This window comes from Hyperolius riggenbachi, chromosome 12 (assembly GCF_040937935.1).
Source record: "Hyperolius riggenbachi isolate aHypRig1 chromosome 12, aHypRig1.pri, whole genome shotgun sequence".
Lineage (NCBI taxonomy): Eukaryota > Metazoa > Chordata > Amphibia > Anura > Hyperoliidae > Hyperolius > Hyperolius riggenbachi.
Genome location: NC_090657.1, coordinates 27,260,325 through 27,279,227, shown reverse-complemented (window position 1 = coordinate 27,279,227; position 18,903 = coordinate 27,260,325). Strand labels below are relative to the sequence as shown.

Here is an 18,903-nt window from a genome sequence, read left to right as displayed (position 1 = left end):
TGTGTTCTACCTGTTGGACCACACCTTTCCTGATTCAGACCCATTAATTCATTTGAGCGGTGTCAAAAATGTGTGAGGATCTCGGCCCTTGTAGGACTGGTTTGCCATACCTGGGTTAGGGTCACCTGTATATTAGAAGCATGGGATTATACATTTGTTTAAAAGCTGTATATGGTGTATATACAGGCATATAAGCTGAGGTACCCACTTTACCCTCAGAAACCAGGAAAAATTGATTGATTCGCCTATAAGCCCCCTCCCCAGTAGCCAGATGTGCCCCCATTACAAGTCAGCCCACCTCCCCATAGCCAGATGTGCCCCAAGGATGATACAGCTGTGTCAAGATGTCACTAGATGGTGTCAGATATGAGACACAGTGATTGCCACAAAGGAAGAACCCTCGATCATTGCACTGCTGACACGTTGCTTGCTTGCACGCTCCGCTCCCCAAGTCAGTGGACACAGGTAGTCTTGAACAGCGCACTCTGCACACCATGTTGCAGGGAATGGGTGGCACTGACACAGCAGGGAGCCAGGTTCACGAATACACAATCTTTACACTCCTCTGCCAGTAACAAAACCTGCTCCAACATCCGTTATGCTCCACTGACTCGCATACAAGCTGAGTTCTGCTTAGAAATGTCGCGAACCGGCTTTTGTTCTCAAACTTGCAAAAAAGTTTGCAAACCAGCGAACATCGCGAACCGCAATAGACTTCAATTGGCAGGCGAACTTGAAAAACTACAAACACTAATTCTGGCCACAAAAGTGATTTAAAAGATGTTTCAAGGGGTCTAACACCTGGAGGGGGGCATGGCGGAGTGGGATACATGCCAAAAGTCCCCGTGAAAATTCCGGATTTGGTGCAGAGCAGGGTTATAATCCCTAAAGGGCAGAAATCACATTGTATTTCTAAATTGGAGGCCTAAAGAGCTTGAAAACATCTTGTGTGTGCGTGTGTGTGTGTGTATACATATATGGATCAGGTAGTGTAAGTAGTGTACTGCTTCACACTGACAGACCAACCTCACTGTGTAACGCACTGCAAACAGATAGCCGTGCTGGTGCACACATTGGTGAGAGTGCAGGTGATGGCAGCTTTCCAGCCCATATGGTCGGGCTGAGGTAGCTCAATGACAGAACAACAGTGACAGTGTCCAGCTGATCGAATTTGGTCTGTCCACAATGACCTTATCTTCTTAGGTCAGGTGTGCCCCCCAACACACTCATATAGCCGGTCATTGCTTCATTGTGATATGCAAGCCCCTTCACTGCAGCAAGGTAACGATCACAAAGGGTAATCGACACATGTACATGCCGTTTGTTCTGTTGTTGCAGCCGCGGTGCAGCCAGAAAAATTAGGCAGACATGTACACGCACCAGAAAAATTATTATAATTTATATTATTATAATTAATATTATAAATTAAAAATTCAGGAATCCACCTGGAGTCCTGGACCCGGTTGGTGGTGGTGGAGAAGGCAGTCAAGTGGCCTGCAGGCAGAGATGCTGTGTGGGGACCGACTTAGTCTTGTGGCAGGCAGTCACACGGCGTGCAGGCAGAGATGCTGTGTGTGGGGACTGACTTAGTCTTCGGGCAGGACTGACCGTGCTTTGCAGACCAGGCATCCGTGGTCAGGTGGACCCTTAACCCAACGCTGTGTGACAGAGATGACACCACTTGCCTTTCAACATCACGGTACAGTTTGGGTATCGCCTTTTTTGAGAAATAATTGCGGCATTGCTCTCATCTGAAGCAGACACACAAAAAACATTTCCACACCGCTGAGACCTGGGGTGATGGCACTTTGGTGATGACTGCCGACAGAGTGTTAAGCGGCATGCCAGAATAAGAGCAGGAGGAGGAAGATATGCCACGCTTCCGTGCAGAAGCTGAGGAAGATGAGGTGTTCTGTGTTAAAGAAGTCAACTACGTCCTGACAATATTGGGAGTTGATGGCACGTGCCTTCTTCTGAACACTGTACTTCTGTACACTGTACTTCTGTACACTGTACTTCTGCCGCACAAAATCACGACAGCACGATCTCGAACAGACCTGCTGGGTGGCCTGCCTCTGCCTTTTTGGTTTTGTTTTGTCCATATTGAGGGGGGGGGGGGGGGGGTGAAGTGAAAGGTATGCACTGACTTGACTAATACAATATGCAGTCACACAGGTGCAGTGAAAAGGTTGCAGTGGCTGCTGGTATAACAATGTGCAGTCACACAGGTGCAGTGAAAATGGTTGCACTGACTGCTGGTATATTAAACAGTGTGCGGTCACACAGAGGTGCAGTGAACAGGTATGCAGTGACTGGTGTATAAAGCTGCGTGCTGTCACACACAGGTGCAGTGAAAGGTATACAGTGACTGGTATATAAAACAGCGTGCAGCAGTCACACTAGGCACTGAATGTGCTGGGCCTGGCACAGTATAGCAATTAGCAAGGGCCAGCTGTGACAGAGAGGGCTGTATATGCAGTGTCAGTGGGCCACAAGAAAAAAAAAAAGAAAAGAAAAGAAAACCACATCACAAGAACAAGCTCTCAAAAGGGCCGTTTCGGTGGTGCTTTTCCAGCAACAAATATCAGCAAGGAGCAAGCTAACAGACCTAAGTATCGCTTTCCCAGAGGCGTAGCTAGGGTTTTCAGCGCCCGGGGACAAAGACTATTAATGCGCCCCCTAAGGTGAAGGGTCGTGACCAAATGTGGGCGTGGTTATGGGTACTCCACATTTGGTCACGCCCCTTCAAATGTACATGGAGGTTAGCAGGCTCACGCTCACCCACCCTCCCTCAGTATGTACCTTCCAGCATGTTCCAAGACAAATTCAGCAATCATGAGCCCCCCACCCCCATCAAGACAAATTCCGCAATCATGAGCAAACATGAGGCCCCCAACAAGACAAATTTAGCAATCCTGAGGCCCCCAACAAGACAAATTCAGCAATCATGAGGCCCCTAACAAGACAAATTCAGCAATCATGAGGCCCCTAACAAGACAAATTCAGCGATCTTGAGGCCCCCAACAAATCATGAGGCCCCCAACAAGACAAATTCAGTAACCATGAGGCCCCCAACAAGACAAATTCAGCAGTCATGAGGCACATAAATAGACAGCATTTCACATAAATAGGCAGAATGTCCCCTTAATATGGTAGACACCTCTCACCTGGCAGCAGTTCCCCAAAATACACTCAATCTGACAGCAATGCTTGCCCAAAAATAGGTAGCCCCAGGTCTATAGGTGTCCCCAGAATAGGTGGCCAGCAGTATAGATGTCCCCAGAACAGGTAGCCAGGGGTAGAGATGTCCACAGAACAGGTAGCCAGGGGTATATGTGCCCAGTATATGTAGGCAGGGGTATGTGTCCCCAGTATATGTAGCCAGAGGTATATGTGCCCAGTATATGTAGCCAGGGGTATAAATGCCCAGTATATGTAGCCAGGGGTATATGTACCCAGTATATGTAGTTAGGGGTATATGTGCCCAGTATATGTAGGCAGGGGTATATGTGCCCAGAGTAGGTAGCCAGGGGTATATGTGCCCAGAGTAGGTAGCCAGGGCAGTGTTCTCCCCAGGCTCTTTTAGCCGGGTGCTCCACCCGGCTAGATTTTGTGACCACCCGGCTGTTATCGGCTCACCTCCTCACCTATTCCTATGCTGTAAGCACAGTTACCCTGCATTTTCAACTCGCCCCACCCGGCTACTTTTTCATGCCACCCGGCTACTATTTCATGCCACCCGGCTGAAAAAAAATTCTGGGGAGAACACTGCAGGGGTATATGTGCCCAGAGTAGGTAGCCAGGGGTATATGCCCAGTATATGTAGGCAGGGGTATATGTGCCCAGAGTAGGTAGCCAGGGGTATATGTGCCCAGAGTAGGTAGCCAGGGGTATATGTGCCCAGAGTAGGTAGCCAGGGGTATATGTGCCCAGAGTAGGTAGCCAGGGGTATATGCCCAGTATATGTAGGCAGGGGTATATGTGCCAAGAGTAGGTAGCCAGGGGTATATGTGCCCAGAGTAGGTAGCCAGGGGTATATGTGCCCAGAGTAGGTAGCCAGGGGTATATGCCCAGTATATGTAGGCAGGGGTATATGTGCCCAGAGTAGGTAGCCAGGGGTATATGTGCCCAGAGTAGGTAGCCAGGGGTATATGTGCCCAGAGTAGGTAGCCAGGGGTATATGTGCCCAGAGTAGGTAGCCAGGGGTATATGCCCAGTATATGTAGGCAGGGGTATATGTGCCCAGAGTAGGTAGCCAGGGGTATATGTGCCCAGAGTAGGTAGCCAGGGGTATATGCCCAGTATATGTAGGCAGGGGTATATATGCCCAGAGTAGGTAGCCAGGGGTATATGTGCCCAGAGTAGGTAGGCAGGGGTATATGCCCAGTATATGTAGGCAGGGGTATATGTGCCCAGAGTAGGTAGCCAGGGGTATATGTGCCCAGAGTAGGTAGCCAGGGGTATATGTGCCCAGAGTAGGTAGCCAGGGGTATATGCCCAGTATATGTAGGCAGGGGTATATGTGCCAAGAGTAGGTAGCCAGGGGTATATGTGCCCAGAGTAGGTAGCCAGGGGTATATGTGCCCAGAGTAGGTAGCCAGGGGTATATGTGCCCAGAGTAGGTAGCCAGGGATATATGCCCAGTATATGTAGGCAGGGGTATATGTGCCCAGAGTAGGTAGCCAGGGGTATATGTGCCCAGAGTAGGTAGCCAGGGGTATATGCCCAGTATATGTAGGCAGGGGTATATATGCCCAGAGTAGGTAGCCAGGGGTATATGTGCCCAGAGTAGGTAGGCAGGGGTATATGTTCCCAGAGTAGGTAGCCAGGGGTATATGTGCCCAGAGTAGGTAGCCAGGGATATATGTCCAGTATATGTAGCCAGGGGTATATGTGCCCAGAGTAGGTAGCCAGGTCAGGTGTCCCCCTCCCCAGCAGGAGGGGAGCAGCGCAGAGAAGAGCTGCTCTCCCTTCCTCGCTGTCCCCTCCAATGTCCGGGTGGCTCAGGCTGGCAGCGGCGGGCGGAACTTACCTCCGTCTTGTCGCAGCGCCAGATGGATCTGCCGCTACTCTGGTCTGGTCCAGACCAGAGCAGCGGCTGCGTACTCGAACTTCCGGCCGGCGCTGGAGCGAGACGGAGGTGAGTTCCGCCCGCCGCTGCCAGGCCAGCCACCCGGACATTGGAGGGGACAGCGAGGGAGAGAGAGAGCACCTAAGGTGAGGGAAGGAGGGGGGATATGGCCCCCCTTCCCCACCGTCCACACAGCTCTCCCTCTTCTCTGCGCTGCTCCCCTCCCCTCCGCCGCAAAAAAAAAAAAAAACCCCGCAGCTCAGCCAGGCTGAGGGCGCCCTCGGGGACCAGGCGCCCCGGGGCACTTGTCCTACCCCGACCCCCCCTAGCTCCGCGCCTGCGCTTTCCCTAACAGATGCAAATATTTTTCCCTAGCTTTTCCCTCTCTCTCTCCAATGTCTCTCCCTTCTCTCACTAATACTGCAGCAACACAGAGTGAGAACATGGCCGACTCTGCTGCCTTATATAGGGGGGGGGGGCTCCAGGAGGATGTGCAGCCTAATTGGCTGCCTTGTGTCTGCTGACTGCGATGTAGAGGGTCAAAGTTTAGCCCAATGATGTAGTATAGGGGGCGTGTCGAACCGCCATAAAAAAAAAATCGCATTCGGATGCGAACGCAAACCCACGTTGTTCGCGCGAATAAGTTCACACGTGAACCGTTTGGGACATCTGTAGTTCTGCTCCATGAACCTCATGAGGCCCAGGTAAGTATAAATACATTCATTAGGCACGTCTCAGGTTCAGTATTTAATGATAGAATATGCATGAATGCATAGATCTGTGTACTATACATTTTTATATGCGATTGTTAAGGCAGAGAAAGTACCACAGTATAGAATGTTGTCTGAGCACACACAAAACAAGAACGTCTTACCTTTAGCGGGGGTGCCGTTAACCTCTCCAGCTTGAGGGATCTGTGCGCTTTCTTCAGATGAAGGAAACTCCAGCAATGTGGGGAGTGGTCCGTCCCTCACCTGCCTTCTGTTGGCTAAAGAGAAAGAAGAAGAAAAAAAAACACCTTACAGGTCAGGTCCTGAAGCATAAGAGTGATCAAAGGCCTCAGCAGCCTGTAAAATTGCTGCAAACATTTGTGCTTTCACTACGGAGATAATATTAGTTTGTCAAAGGGTAAGGAATTTTGTTCTCCCAGGGCAGGTATGTGTGTGGAATCGAGCTGGAACAGAGGAGAAGTCTGCTATAGAAAACTACAGGAAGTAAAGAGACTGTAAAAAAGAAAATCAATAGGGAAGGTCACCACACAAGTATAATATGTGAGACTTATGGTGAAAGTTCTTCACTGCAAGGCTGTCCCAGTTATTGCCCACCAACATGCAGCTCAAACCAGATTAAGTACCAATAAACCTCCAATTAACCTGTAATATCAGTTGGCATTTTATGTAACGGCTATTAATATTTAAATATCTCAGATATATCTCAAAATCGTGTACACACACACACACACACACACACACACACACACACACACACACACACACACACACACACACACACACACACACACACACACACTGATGTTTTTAACCACTAGCTAAATAACAGGAAGTGACTGCCAGGCGGCCCAAACGCAAGCAATATGCTCAGAAGTCAGCAAGAGGGATAAATGGGCTGTAAGATGGTAGTCCCTTTGTACAAGCATGAAAACCGCTAACTTTCTTTAATTAACGGAGAGCTTCTTAAAGAGACTCCGTAACAAAAATTGCATCCTGTTTTTTATCATCCTACATGTTCCAAAAGCTATTCTAATGTGTTCTGGCTTACTGCAGCACGTTCTACTATGACAGTCTCTGTAATAAATCAATGTATCTTTCCCCTGTCAGACTTGTCGGCCTGTGTCTGGAAGGCTGCCAAGTTCTTCAGTGTTGTGGTTCTGCTATGAACTCACCCTTTCTGGCCCCTCTATGCACACTGCCTGTGTGTTATTTAGATAAGAGAGAAGAGAGAAGCTGCTCTAATCAGCTGGATAAATCGTCCTCTGAGCTGGCTGGGCTTTCACATACTGAGGAATTACAAACAAGGGCAAAGCTGTTTGCAGGAAGAAAAGAGCAGCCTGAAACTTCAGTGCATGGGGGAAAGAAACACACAAATGATCTCTTGAGATTCAAAAGGAATGCTGTATACAGCCTGCTTATGTATGAATGTATTTTCTATGTGTGGACATACTGTACATCAACCTACTTCCTGTTTTGGTGGCCATTTTGTTTGTTTACAAACAAACTTTTTAAAACTGTTTTTAACCACTTTTAATGCGGCGAGGAGTGGCGAAATTGTGACAGAGGGTAATAGGAGATGTCCCCTAACGCACTGGTATGTTTACTTTTGAGCGATTTTAACAATACAGATTCTCTTTAAGATGGTTGCCGGAGGTAGGAGCACTTGACTGCCAAGTAACAATGCGGGAGGCAGCTCAGTAACTAAAAGAAAATTAGTCACTTTTAAGCCCCTAGGATCTACTCTGCATTAAGCTAATTTGCACACTAAACAGCTGGCAGCCTGACAAAAGGTCTACTAGTTTTATACTTAAAGTGGACCTGAACTTTTGCACAGGACTGAAGAAAAAACAGAGAGAAATGCACCCTGTGTGTATTTAGAGAGTTTTGCCTGTCTCATTCCCCCTCATTTGTGTCTAATCACTAGTTGTAATTTGATCTCTCCCCTGTGTCCCATGACTGCCATGGCAGAGATGGCAGATAAGCCCATTTGAAAGTACAGGAGGTTAATAATAAGTCTGCTTCCATGAATCAGGAAGTAGAAACCGTGCAGATTTATTATAGAATTTGTATTAGGTGTAACAAAAATGTTTTTTTTTTCTGTTTAAAGAGACACTGAAGCGAAAAAAAACTATGATATTATGATTTGTATGTGTAGTACAGATAAGAAATAAAACATTAAGATCAGATATATCAGTCTAATTGTTTCCAGTACAGGAAGAGTTAAGAAACTCCAGTTGTTATCTCTATGCAAACAAGCCATTAAGCTCTACGACTTTCAAAGTCGTGGAGAGGGCTGTCTTCTGACTTTTATTATATCAACTGTAAGTGAACTAATTACTTTTTCTCTGCCAGAGGAGAGGTCATTAGTTCACAGACTGCTCTGAAAGAATCATTTTGAATGCTGAGTGTTGTGTAATCTGCACATATTATAGAATGATGCAATGTTAGAAAAACACTGTATACCTGAAAATAAAAATATGAGAATATTTTCTTTGCTGCTAATCTTCTAGTAATTATTCATAGTACACAACCAATTCACTATATCATATCTTTTTTTCGCTTCAGTGTCTCTTTAAAAGGCTATTATGCAGCTGCATAGCTTGTAGAGCAGAGAAGATCTTCTGAGTTCAGGTCCACTTTAAGTTGGCTGTAGATACTAAGAAGTGGTGTGTGTGTGTGTGTGTGTGTGTGTGTGTGTGTGTGGTGTGTGGTGTGTGTGGTGTGTGGTGTGTGGTGTGTGGTGTGTGTGTGTGGTGTGTGGTGTGTTGTGTGTGGTGTGTGTGTGTGGTGTGTGTGTGTGTGGTGTGTGGTGTGTGTGGTGTGTGTGTGGTGTGTGTGTGGTGTGTGGTGTGTGTGGTGTGTGTGTGGTGTGTGTGTGGTGTGTGGTGTGTGTGTATGTGTGTGTGGTGTGTATGTGTGTGTGGTGTGTATGTGTGTGTGGTGTGTATGTGTGTGTGGTGTGTGTGTGTGTGTGTGTGTGTGTGTGTGTGGTGTATGTGTGTGTGGTGTGTGTGTGTGGTGTGTGTGTAAGTTGGCTGTAGATACTAAGGAAGAGGTGTGTGTGTGTGTGTGTGTGAGTGTGAGTGTGAGTGTGTGTGTGTGTCTCTCTCTCTCTCTCACATGTGTACCTGTGTGCACATGTAACGATCAAACATTGATCATGAATGCCAATAAGGAAATTGTACAGGCTCAGTACAGGATGGAGGGTGTGGGAGGTTGAGGGTGGTGCTGAGATCTGATCTTGTTGTGTAGCAAGGTGAGAAGTTAATATTATGCAGCTACAATGCATCTTCCATATGAATGCCTGGCTTTAAATACTTTATGCGCTACATTTTCTCCAACTTTGCCAGAACAAACAAATACTACTGAGCTATACCAGCAAACAAACGCCTATCAGGTGCCAATATGAACTGCGCACCATGTGGCACATGCAAGTGTTTGCTATAAGCCTCACTCCAATTTTGTGTATTGCTACACAATGCAATTATTGGGGTGCATTTTTGGGACTTTAGAATTCAATATACCTATTCTATCCACCTAATCTCTATCTATAGCTCTTCATTACTCACACTATATAGAGGGGAGCACCAGGTAGGCCATGGAAAGGGGGGGGGGGGGGGTCGTACCACACTAGACTAGACACCAGCTACATTGTATGGGGGAGGGAGGGGGACTGCTAGATACCAGGTAACATATTGGTGAGGGTCATCACTGGACACCAGGTACCATATGGAGGTGTAATGGGGGGGGGGATGACACCATATATACTGTATAGGGTAAATAGAGGGGACCACTAGACGCTAGGTAATTTATGGGAAGGATAGGGGTACCACTAAAAACCAAGGAATGCTATATGGTGAGAGGGCAACCACTAGACTACCAGGGAAGCGATATAGTGGATGTTAAAAGTAGCAGCCTCTGCTTTATACTTAAAGGGGCACTACGGCGGAAAATTGTAAAATTTAAAATATGTGCAAACCTAAACAAATAAGAAGTATGTTTTTTCCAGAGTAAAACCAGCCATACATTTCTTCTCTACTATGTTGCTGTCACTTACAGTAGGTAGTAGAAATCTGAATGAAGCGACAGGTTTTGGACTAGTCCATCTCTGAGGGGATTCTCGCTTTTATTCTTTATAAAGATATTCCCTAAAAAGGATTTAAACAAGGACGCTGGCCAGCCTCCCTGTTTGCTACACATAAGCGACACCTTTTGACACCTGTCGCTTCTGTCAGATTTCTACTACCTACTGTAAGTGACAGCAACATAGGAGAAAAGTAATTTATGGCTCATTTTACTCTGGAAAAAATGTACTTATTTGTAATGTTTGCACAAATTTAAAATGTTACTATTTTTCGCCATAGTGCCCCTTTAAGTCAACCAAAATTTCTGATGTCTGAAGGAAAAATGAAGTACCTTAGTTTATACTCAGATCAGTTTACTTACGGTATATTGAAGAAGACACATGCAGGGCACTGAGCCACAGACTTCTCCTTTCACCCCATGGGAGATTAAAAACATGGACTAGAAACTTGCAGTCCATAAATAAAAAGAAAACAAAACAAAACAAAAAAAAACAAACACCCAGAAAGCCTCATCCCTCAGGGTCCGTTTCCACTAGAGTGAATCTGCATACGTTTTGTACATGCAGATCCGCATAACCAATATAAATCAATGGGCCTGTTTCCACTTGCCAGAAATTCTGTGTGTTGGCTCAGTTGTGCAGATTTTTTATGCACCGTCCATCAGATTTCGCACACCGCACGGCTAGTGTGCAATTCACCTGTAATGTATTTAATAGGTAATTCGCCTGCATTTTCGCTATGTAAATTTTCCATGCGAATTCGCATACGTTTTCGCTTAAAAATCAATGTAAAAGCACACAGGCACCGACACGATACTTACAAAAAGATGCAAATTTTAGCGCTTTTTGCATTCAAACGCGTACAAATTCGTTTTCCCATTCACTGCACAAGTGGAAATGGGCCCTCAAGGACCACTATTGTGAAAAAGTAGGCAGTTAAAAACAGAACCGACAGGTTTTGGGCCAGTCTATCTATTTCCTGAACAGCAGTTGCAAACTGACAAAATATAGTGTGCAAGTGAGTAGGGAGGCTGGCTGGTATCTTACTATTTGGGCAGTTAACTTCTTAAGGACCGCGTCACGCCAATGAGCGTGGCCGTGGTGGCAGCCCCAGGACCACCTAACGCCGATCGGCGTAAAGTCCTGGGGCTGGCTTTTTGCAGGGGATTGCCCGCACAGCTCCGCCTTTAGTCTCCCAGCGGTGATCGCCTCTCGCCGTCTAATTAGTACGTACAGTGCTGCGATCTACAGCAGCGCTGTACTGGGGACAGCCCTGTGACACGGCTGTCCCCCTGGGAGACCTGACAGTGATTGGCTGTCATAGGCTGAAGCCTATGACAGCTGATCACGCTGATTGGCTGGGGGGGGGGAATGAGGAGGGAAGAAATGATTAAAAAAAAAAAAAAAAGCAAAATTTAGTAAATAATAAATAAGACAAAAGGGAGGAGGGAGGGGGGGAATCACTTGTGTGCTGAGTTGTGCAGCCCTGCAGCGAGCTCTCAAAGGTGCAGTGGCCCTTTTTGTAAAAAATAGCCTGGTCTTCAGGGAAGGGGGGGGGGGGGGGTTTAAAGTCGGTTGTCCTGAAGTGGTTAAACTGCTGTTCAGGAAATGCCGTGGAAAACAAAGAAACCCCTGAGCCCCCGTTTACACTTAATCCGTTGGTACGCTTTTTTTTTCTCTTCTCCATAGCAGTGCATTGTGAAAAAGATTTCAGCTAAAGTGCGTTAAAGAGACTCTGAAGCCTCTTATACAGGATTGTTTAGAAAAAAAAAAAAAAGGATTTTTAATATATTAATCCTACCTAAATCACCGCATTCCCGTGGCTGTAAACTATCTAAAGCCCCCCTAACTCCCCGGGGAGCGATCCGTGCAGCGCTTCCATGGGAGGCAGAGCTATGACCCACAGCCCTGCCTCACACGCGTCCATCAGCGTGGATTGCCGCCTCTCCCCGCCCCTCTCAGTCTGCCTTCGCTGAGAGGGGTGGGGAGAGGCGGAGATCCGCCGCTGACAGACGCGTGTGAGGCAGGGCTGTGGGTCATAGCTCTGCCTCCCACGGAAAGCTTAGGGCAGCAAAATCCACGACCAAGAAAGTCGTGGATTTTGCGGGGGAGAGGGAGGGTGGGTTAGGGGGGGGGGAGTTTACATAGTTTACAGCCGCGGGAATGCAGCGATTTAGGTAGGGCTAATGTATTAAACGAGATCGTTTAATAAAAAAAGGATTTTTAAGAGGCTTCAGAGTCTCTTTAAGTGTGAACTGTGCCATAGGAACTAGGGATGCTCATTCGGATTCCGCGGAAATGCAATTTCCGAAATTCCGATCGGAAATTGCATTTCTGCATCGGAATGCGGAAATCGGTAATGCAAGTGCGGTAGGCGGATTTCCGCTGGAAATCGCGGAAATTCCACTCGACTTTAACAGATTTTCTCAAAAACTATAAGGTCTTTTTGAAAACGTTTTTTTGCATCTGGTTCAGAAGATTCTGTTTAATAAACCGTGTGTTACTAGGACTTAATGGGGCTTTGCTATTAACCCCTAAAGTCGACGGATTTTTACTGTAATGTAAAATGCAGAAAATCTGCATCTGCCTATTTTCTGCATTTTACATTACAGTAAACGTCCGCTGACTCCGCAGTTAATAGCCAAACACCAAATTTTTAGGGTTTATTAAACAGAATCTTCTGAACAAGATGCAAAAAAAGTTTTCTAAAAGACCTTTTAGTTTTTGAGAAAATTGATGTTAAAGTCGGGCAGAATTTCCACGATTTCCGGTGGAAATTCCGCATTGGAATGCGGAAATTGGTAGCGGAAAGCGGAATCGGTAATTGGTAATGGCGGAATGTGGATTTACCGCGGAATCGGAAATTGGCATTTCCGACCATCCCTAATAGGAACACATGAAAACTCAGTTGTCCTTTGAGTTAGAACTGAGAGCAACTTATTAAGTGTAAATGTGGCCTTAGAGTCCTGTCAGATTTTAACTGCATACTTTTTTCACGATAGTGGTCATTTAAAGCTCATCAACAGTCACTATACCCGTACATGCATTGTTGATACAAGATTGCCCAAGATTGAATTACTGAAAATTAATGTTTAACAGATGCTATATAATTCCAGCTTCTGCCTTTTAGCTTGAAGACCAGGAAATGAAAAGATACAGAGTGATGGCAAAGAAGCACATAAATGAACGTCAGTTTTTGTGCTCACCATTGGGGGAGGTAGTGAGTATAGGCACCGGAGACGTCACTCTGCGCACACAAAAGCCACCTGCACTGTGTGGGCTCAGCTCAAACATAACAGTCAGGTATCTATCTGAGGTCTTCTCCGCTCTGAGTTTGGGAGGCGTCCTTCCAACGGTCTCCTTCAGGTCACCCACTGTTAGTACAGAGAAACAGAAGGCAATGTTTAGGTAATTCATTTTCAACCCTAAGACCTTGTTCAATGAAGGAGGAAAGTCCGCCATTATCCGAAGATTCCTTTATTGTTTGACGTATCCAAAATTAAAAACGACCACAGGCATCACATAGCTATGTCAAGGAAAGAAATTGAAGGGGTCTCCACCCGTATTTGGCAATCATAGCTTAGTTTATGAATGCATCATAGCCACAACACAGCACAATGTTTCAGCTTGCAGGCCTTCGTCACGCAGGCCATACACAGTCTTTTTTTCAAGCCCAGCTATTGGTCGAATCACAGTGCCAGCCCAGCAAGGTGAGCGGTTTCTATTCGAGACTCAGTTGACTGAATTACCTTTTCCAGGTTCCAGGTCATTGCTGTCTGAATTAGGCGAGTAACGCACTCCCAGGTGCAAGTCTTCAGGTAAAACCATCTTGGACTTCCCTAGAAAATTACAAACACAACTAGTTAGCAAACTCATTTACTCATCAATACTTTTATGGGACCTTGTAAAATGAAAAAGTACCAAAATGCAGTAAAGAAAAAAAGATATCAAAGTTAAATACATTTGTAGCAACCAGTTCTAAGTAGTTTTTGCTTGTAAGCAGCTGTAAGATATGGCCTCAATTCACTAAGCAGTTTAGACTAGTCTACTCATGGTTTTTAGTCTACTGATGGTTTGGTCAGTTGCATCAAAGGGGAATTCACCATTACCAAATGTTTTAGACCTGTTTTTAGACCTGGTCTAAACCATTAGGTAATTAGGTGGGTAAAGCAGGGGAAATAATCAAAAGATGCAATTCACAAACAAGTAGCTATGACTGACATCCTTCTCCTTTGATGAGCTCTCCTCTGCGTACAATTAAACTCCTGCATAATTAATTCAAAAGGTTCTATTCTCACATCTAAAATACCTCTCAGAATTACTTTACCGACAGAAATCAGCTGGTCTAATCTGTCAGAAAAGTGGGCGTGGTTACTCCTTGTTTGCCTTTGTGAATTTTGTAATTACTGAATGTTAGACCAGGTCTAAAAACAGGTCTAAATATATTACACCAAACTATCAGTAGACTAGTCTAAACTGCTTAGTGAATTGAGGCCATTATGTTTGAGAAGGTGTCCAAAAGGTCTCCTGTGAGAAGTCAGTAGAAAAAAATATGTATTCAATGAACTTCACATCATTATTTTTCTCATTAAAGGGAATATAGTGGAACTGGTGGTGGTTCTACTAGCTTTGGGTAGAAGATGAACAGCAAATTACAACATCCATTTTTTTTCCTGGTCAGTTATAACCACCAAGATTTACCTTCACATTCTCTTATGTCACCAGCAAACTGAGGCATAGGAAATTAAACCCAGTGTTGATCACCCATGTCAATAATACAATAATCTCAGTTATTAAAAATAAATTATCAAATTGCCAGGAAATTCTATTATCACATTGCAGAGATTAGAAACGATCATTATTAAAGCTTCCAATTTCAAGCCAATTCAATAGTACGGTTGACTTGACTCACCGTTAATTTAAAACTGTGAGAATTATATGGATACATGGATGCCTCATTGCTAAAGATCAAGAAATGATGGATATTCGCCATGTTATTTGTTCATATTGTTTGACCCACAGTCATCTTTACTACTGACAGATATGGGGGGGGGGGGTCAACAAAAAACAGACAGGACCAACTGGAGTGCCGGCATCTATAACCACAATCCCGGACAATGCGATAGCCTAAAAGGTTGTTTATTTGTTATTTTTTATAGATTATAGTTGCTTGGCAGTTGGAAACAGCAGTTATTTCCCACAATGCAACACTGTTCACAGGCAGGAAACTGTCAGGACCTAGGTCCTGACATCACACTTTGGGATGGGGTTTACCACATTTTCACCCATACAGGCGTCCCTGATCATCGGTTTGCGAAAAGGTAGAGGCTTAAGAACGGGGATATCAGCTACTGCATAGGATGAAGTTCAATCTCGGGTTAAAATTCCTCTTTAATGTTTTACGACCGTGAAATAAATTTCTACACCAAAGTGGCTCTCTGTTTTTGAAATGCTGTATTGCAATTTAATGTTAGAAGAGGGAGATGATCAATTCGAGCCAGGAAACTCATGAGTCAGAAACCTTTATCAACAATCACATCTGGGAATTAAAGGGGCACTACAGCGAAAAACTGTAAAATTTAAAATATGTGTAATACATATACAAATAAGAAGTATGTTTCTTCCAGAGTAAAATGAGCCATAAATTACTTTTTTCAACGGTAGGTAGTAGAAATCTGACAGAAGTGACAGGTTTTGGACTAGTCCATCTCTTTATAGAGGATTCTCAGGGATATATTTATTTTCAAAAGCAGTTAGTGAATGGCAGGTGCTCTGTCCAACTGCCAAAAAACTGTGTAGGCACCAGGGAAGCTGGTCAGCATCATGGTTTACATCCTGTTTAGGGAACATCTTTATAAAGAATAAAAGCTTTGCTGAGAATCTCCTATGAAGAGATGGAATAGTCCAAAACCTGTCACTTCTGTCAGATTTCTACTACCTACCGTTGAAAAAAGTAATTTATGGCTCATTTTACTCTGGAAGAAACATACTTCTTATTTGTATATGTATTACACATATTTTAAATTTTACAGTTTTTCACTGTAGTGCCCCTTTAAAGAGACACTTAAGCCAGAAAAAAAAAATGAGTTTTACTCACCTGGGGCTTCTACCAGCCCCCTGCAGCAGTCCTGTGCCCTCGCAGCCACTCACTAATCCTCTGGTCCTCCACTGCCAGCTAGTTTCGTTTTTGCCGACAGGCCCGTCAGGACTGGCCACGCGTAGCTTTTTCCGCATTCTCGACTGTAATTAACGCTATTGCGGACCGCAACACGTACAAAAATATGCGTTGCCGCATTACGCATGCATAGATATGCGGCAACGCGTATTTTGTACGCGTTGCGGCCCGCAATAGCACTAGTTACAGTCGGGAATGCGGAAAAAGCTACGCGTGGCCAGTCCTGACGGGCCTGTCGGCAAAAACGAAACTAGCTGGCAGTGGAGGACCAGAGGATTAGTGAGTGGCTGCGAGGGCACAGGACTGCTGCAGGGGGCTGGTAGAAGCCCCAGGTGAGCTTTTTTTGGCTTAAGGTTCACTTTAAGTTAGCTGAGTGATAAAAGCGCTGGCCTTGCAGTTTTAGGATCTATGATCCAATTCCTGCTGGGGCAACTGTCTGCATGGAGTTTGTATAGTCTCCTTTGATGGTGTGCGTTTCCCATGCGTTTTTAAAGTTGTGATAAGAAAGTTAGTTAGCGCCTTCTCCTCCCAAAATGACCACAGCAGGGGCCATATGCAATTCACTTTTTCACCTAAGTTTTCTCCAAGGAGATATATTTTTATCTTCGATTTAAAACAACATTCCAGCATTTTTCAACTAAAAAAGTACAAAAAAGTCGTATCAAAATTAAACTATTTTCTTGTGTTCTGGTAGTTTAAAGGGTATTTTATTTACAAATTTAAAAATATCACCTAGGAGAAAGTTCAGGAGTAAAAGTTAATTGCATGTGGGCCCAGGTGTTTTGGGCACATTTTAATGCGAGCTTTTTTTGAAGAAAAGCAGGAAAACTAACAGGGAAGCGAATTATAAATCAGAGCTACTGCAAACATGCATGGGGGGGGGGGGGGGGGGGGAGTCCACTGTAGAGTGAAAGATCCTCAAGAATGCGGCTAGAGACAAAAGTACGGAATGATGATAAATGCTGCCATCCTGCACTTTGTAGAGTCCATTAGTGGGATGTAGGACATCTTCAAAGTTAGTCTCCCATGACCACATGAACAGGCTTCCTCTTATAAAAGTGCTTTACAGGATTGTAAACTAATTGTATCATATTCACAGCAATAAAAAAACAAAACAAAACAAAAAACACACAACTTTCCAACAGGAATTAGTAAGGAAGGTTTCCTGACTGCATTTCAAATCTGTGCAGCACTGACAGTTTGCAGAGGCTGGTAAACAATACAGCAGAACATTTCCACATGGCATATCTCGGTGTAACGCGACACAGACATGGATCAACTTAAAAAACGTCATCCACAACTATCTTGACCGAACCAGTATCACAGTACAAAAAAGAAAAAAAGCATTTCAACAGCACATAGTCAAAAACAGATTCTCAATTATAACTTTGTAATCTAGGGACTGTAAGGTCAACTTAGCGCCACACCCATGATACCTGTATAGCACCCAGACAGAAAGAGAGCAATGAGAAGCATTCCTTGCTAACCAATAAAAATTGTCAAAAAACCCCATGCCTGGTGGGCTTGCCCACCACTTACCAGAATCTGGTGTCAGGTATAGAAATTACTTTCTTCCCTTTTTCACCAACCAATCACTAAAGACCCTTTGCAAGCTTTATTACATGAAAAAATAGGGTCCTTAACTTCTGCACAAAACAAATTAGCATCCATAGTATTCTAGGCAGCCACTATTAACGAAGTGAAATCAAGAATTCATTCAATAATGGTAAATGAATGACTTAGCAGCATTCTTAAGGATACCCAAAAGAAGTTTGAAAGAATTTGGGACCCTAGACTCGCCTGGAGCATCCAAGTCTGGAGCTGGCTTCCATTTCGAGATTGTGAGGTGGACCCCCCACCCTTGACCTCTTTCTTTTTCTATTCCTCCCTTCGCTTTCTCTTTTCCTCCTTTCTCTCTCCTTCAATTTCTCCTTCATTTTGGCTACGGTTATAACCTCTCTTGTCCCGCCTATCTATCGCTGGATGACGGGCGTTCAAGGAGGTATTTATAACATCCACCCCTATTTGGGCTCTTCCCTGCCCTATCCCCTAACTCTCTATAAGCAATCCCCAGATAGCTGGACTTAGTCCTCTGTGGGCTCACAGAAATTTTTCCTGACAGTAGCAATCTCATTCCCAGTCGCTATAACGTCTGCCAAACTCATACTACTGGTTATCTTACCTATCCCCTCCCAACCAAGTTCAGATACTAGCTGAAGTCTTCTGTATATGTTGCTCCCTTTGTTCCCTCATTGATGTTCATTTCTTTATGTACAATTTGATTTGTAAAAACTGAAATAAAAAAAAAATTGTCAAAAAATCCTAATAACTCTTCAGAGACAAGAAGTCAATCATTTCACCAGAGATCATGCCGTCTGACAATTTTGGTGAGAGAAATGGTTTACATAATTGTTCAGGCAATGACACTAGCCCGTTTCTGGTCAGTAAGAGCCCTTCATCAGGCCTTAACTAAACAAAGAATCTAGAATCAAACAAACACAATAATGAATATATGGCATAATCCATCAAGAAGAGTCCCAAAGTTAAAAAAAACACCGGAAGCTAAAGAGGTGATAAGAAAAAGAGTAGCACATGTCTAAACTTAATAGGAGACACTCAGTCCATCACCAATTTGGTAGAAATAGAAGTGTGCGTAGGTCTAAAAAACACCAAGAGAGTAAATAAGGAGTAGAAAAAGTAGAAATTAAAAAATGGAGTATTGGGATGATAAAGATTACCTCCTGTATTCAGCAGGAGAAAGAAATACACCCACAGAGTGATCAGGTAAACAAGTAAATAAGGAATAAAAGGTTGGCTACAAACCTCTAATAAACTTTGCTAT

General features: G+C 44.5%; 1 protein-coding gene across 2 annotated transcripts in view; it reads right to left on the bottom strand.

Annotated features, from left to right (window-relative positions):
• Positions 1-18,903, bottom strand: part of LOC137541326 (myosin light chain kinase, smooth muscle-like) — a 288,664-nt gene that overhangs the window by 103,186 nt on the left and 166,575 nt on the right. For both annotated transcript variants that reach the window (XM_068262577.1, XM_068262576.1), the window contains exons 2-4: positions 13,636-13,725; positions 13,093-13,260; positions 5,946-6,059 (exon numbers count right to left, since the gene is read on the bottom strand). In XM_068262577.1, the coding sequence (XP_068118678.1) occupies positions 5,946-6,059; positions 13,093-13,260; positions 13,636-13,714 (361 nt within the window). In that variant the 5' untranslated portion in view covers positions 13,715-13,725. The remainder of the gene's footprint in view (positions 1-5,945; positions 6,060-13,092; positions 13,261-13,635; positions 13,726-18,903) is intronic.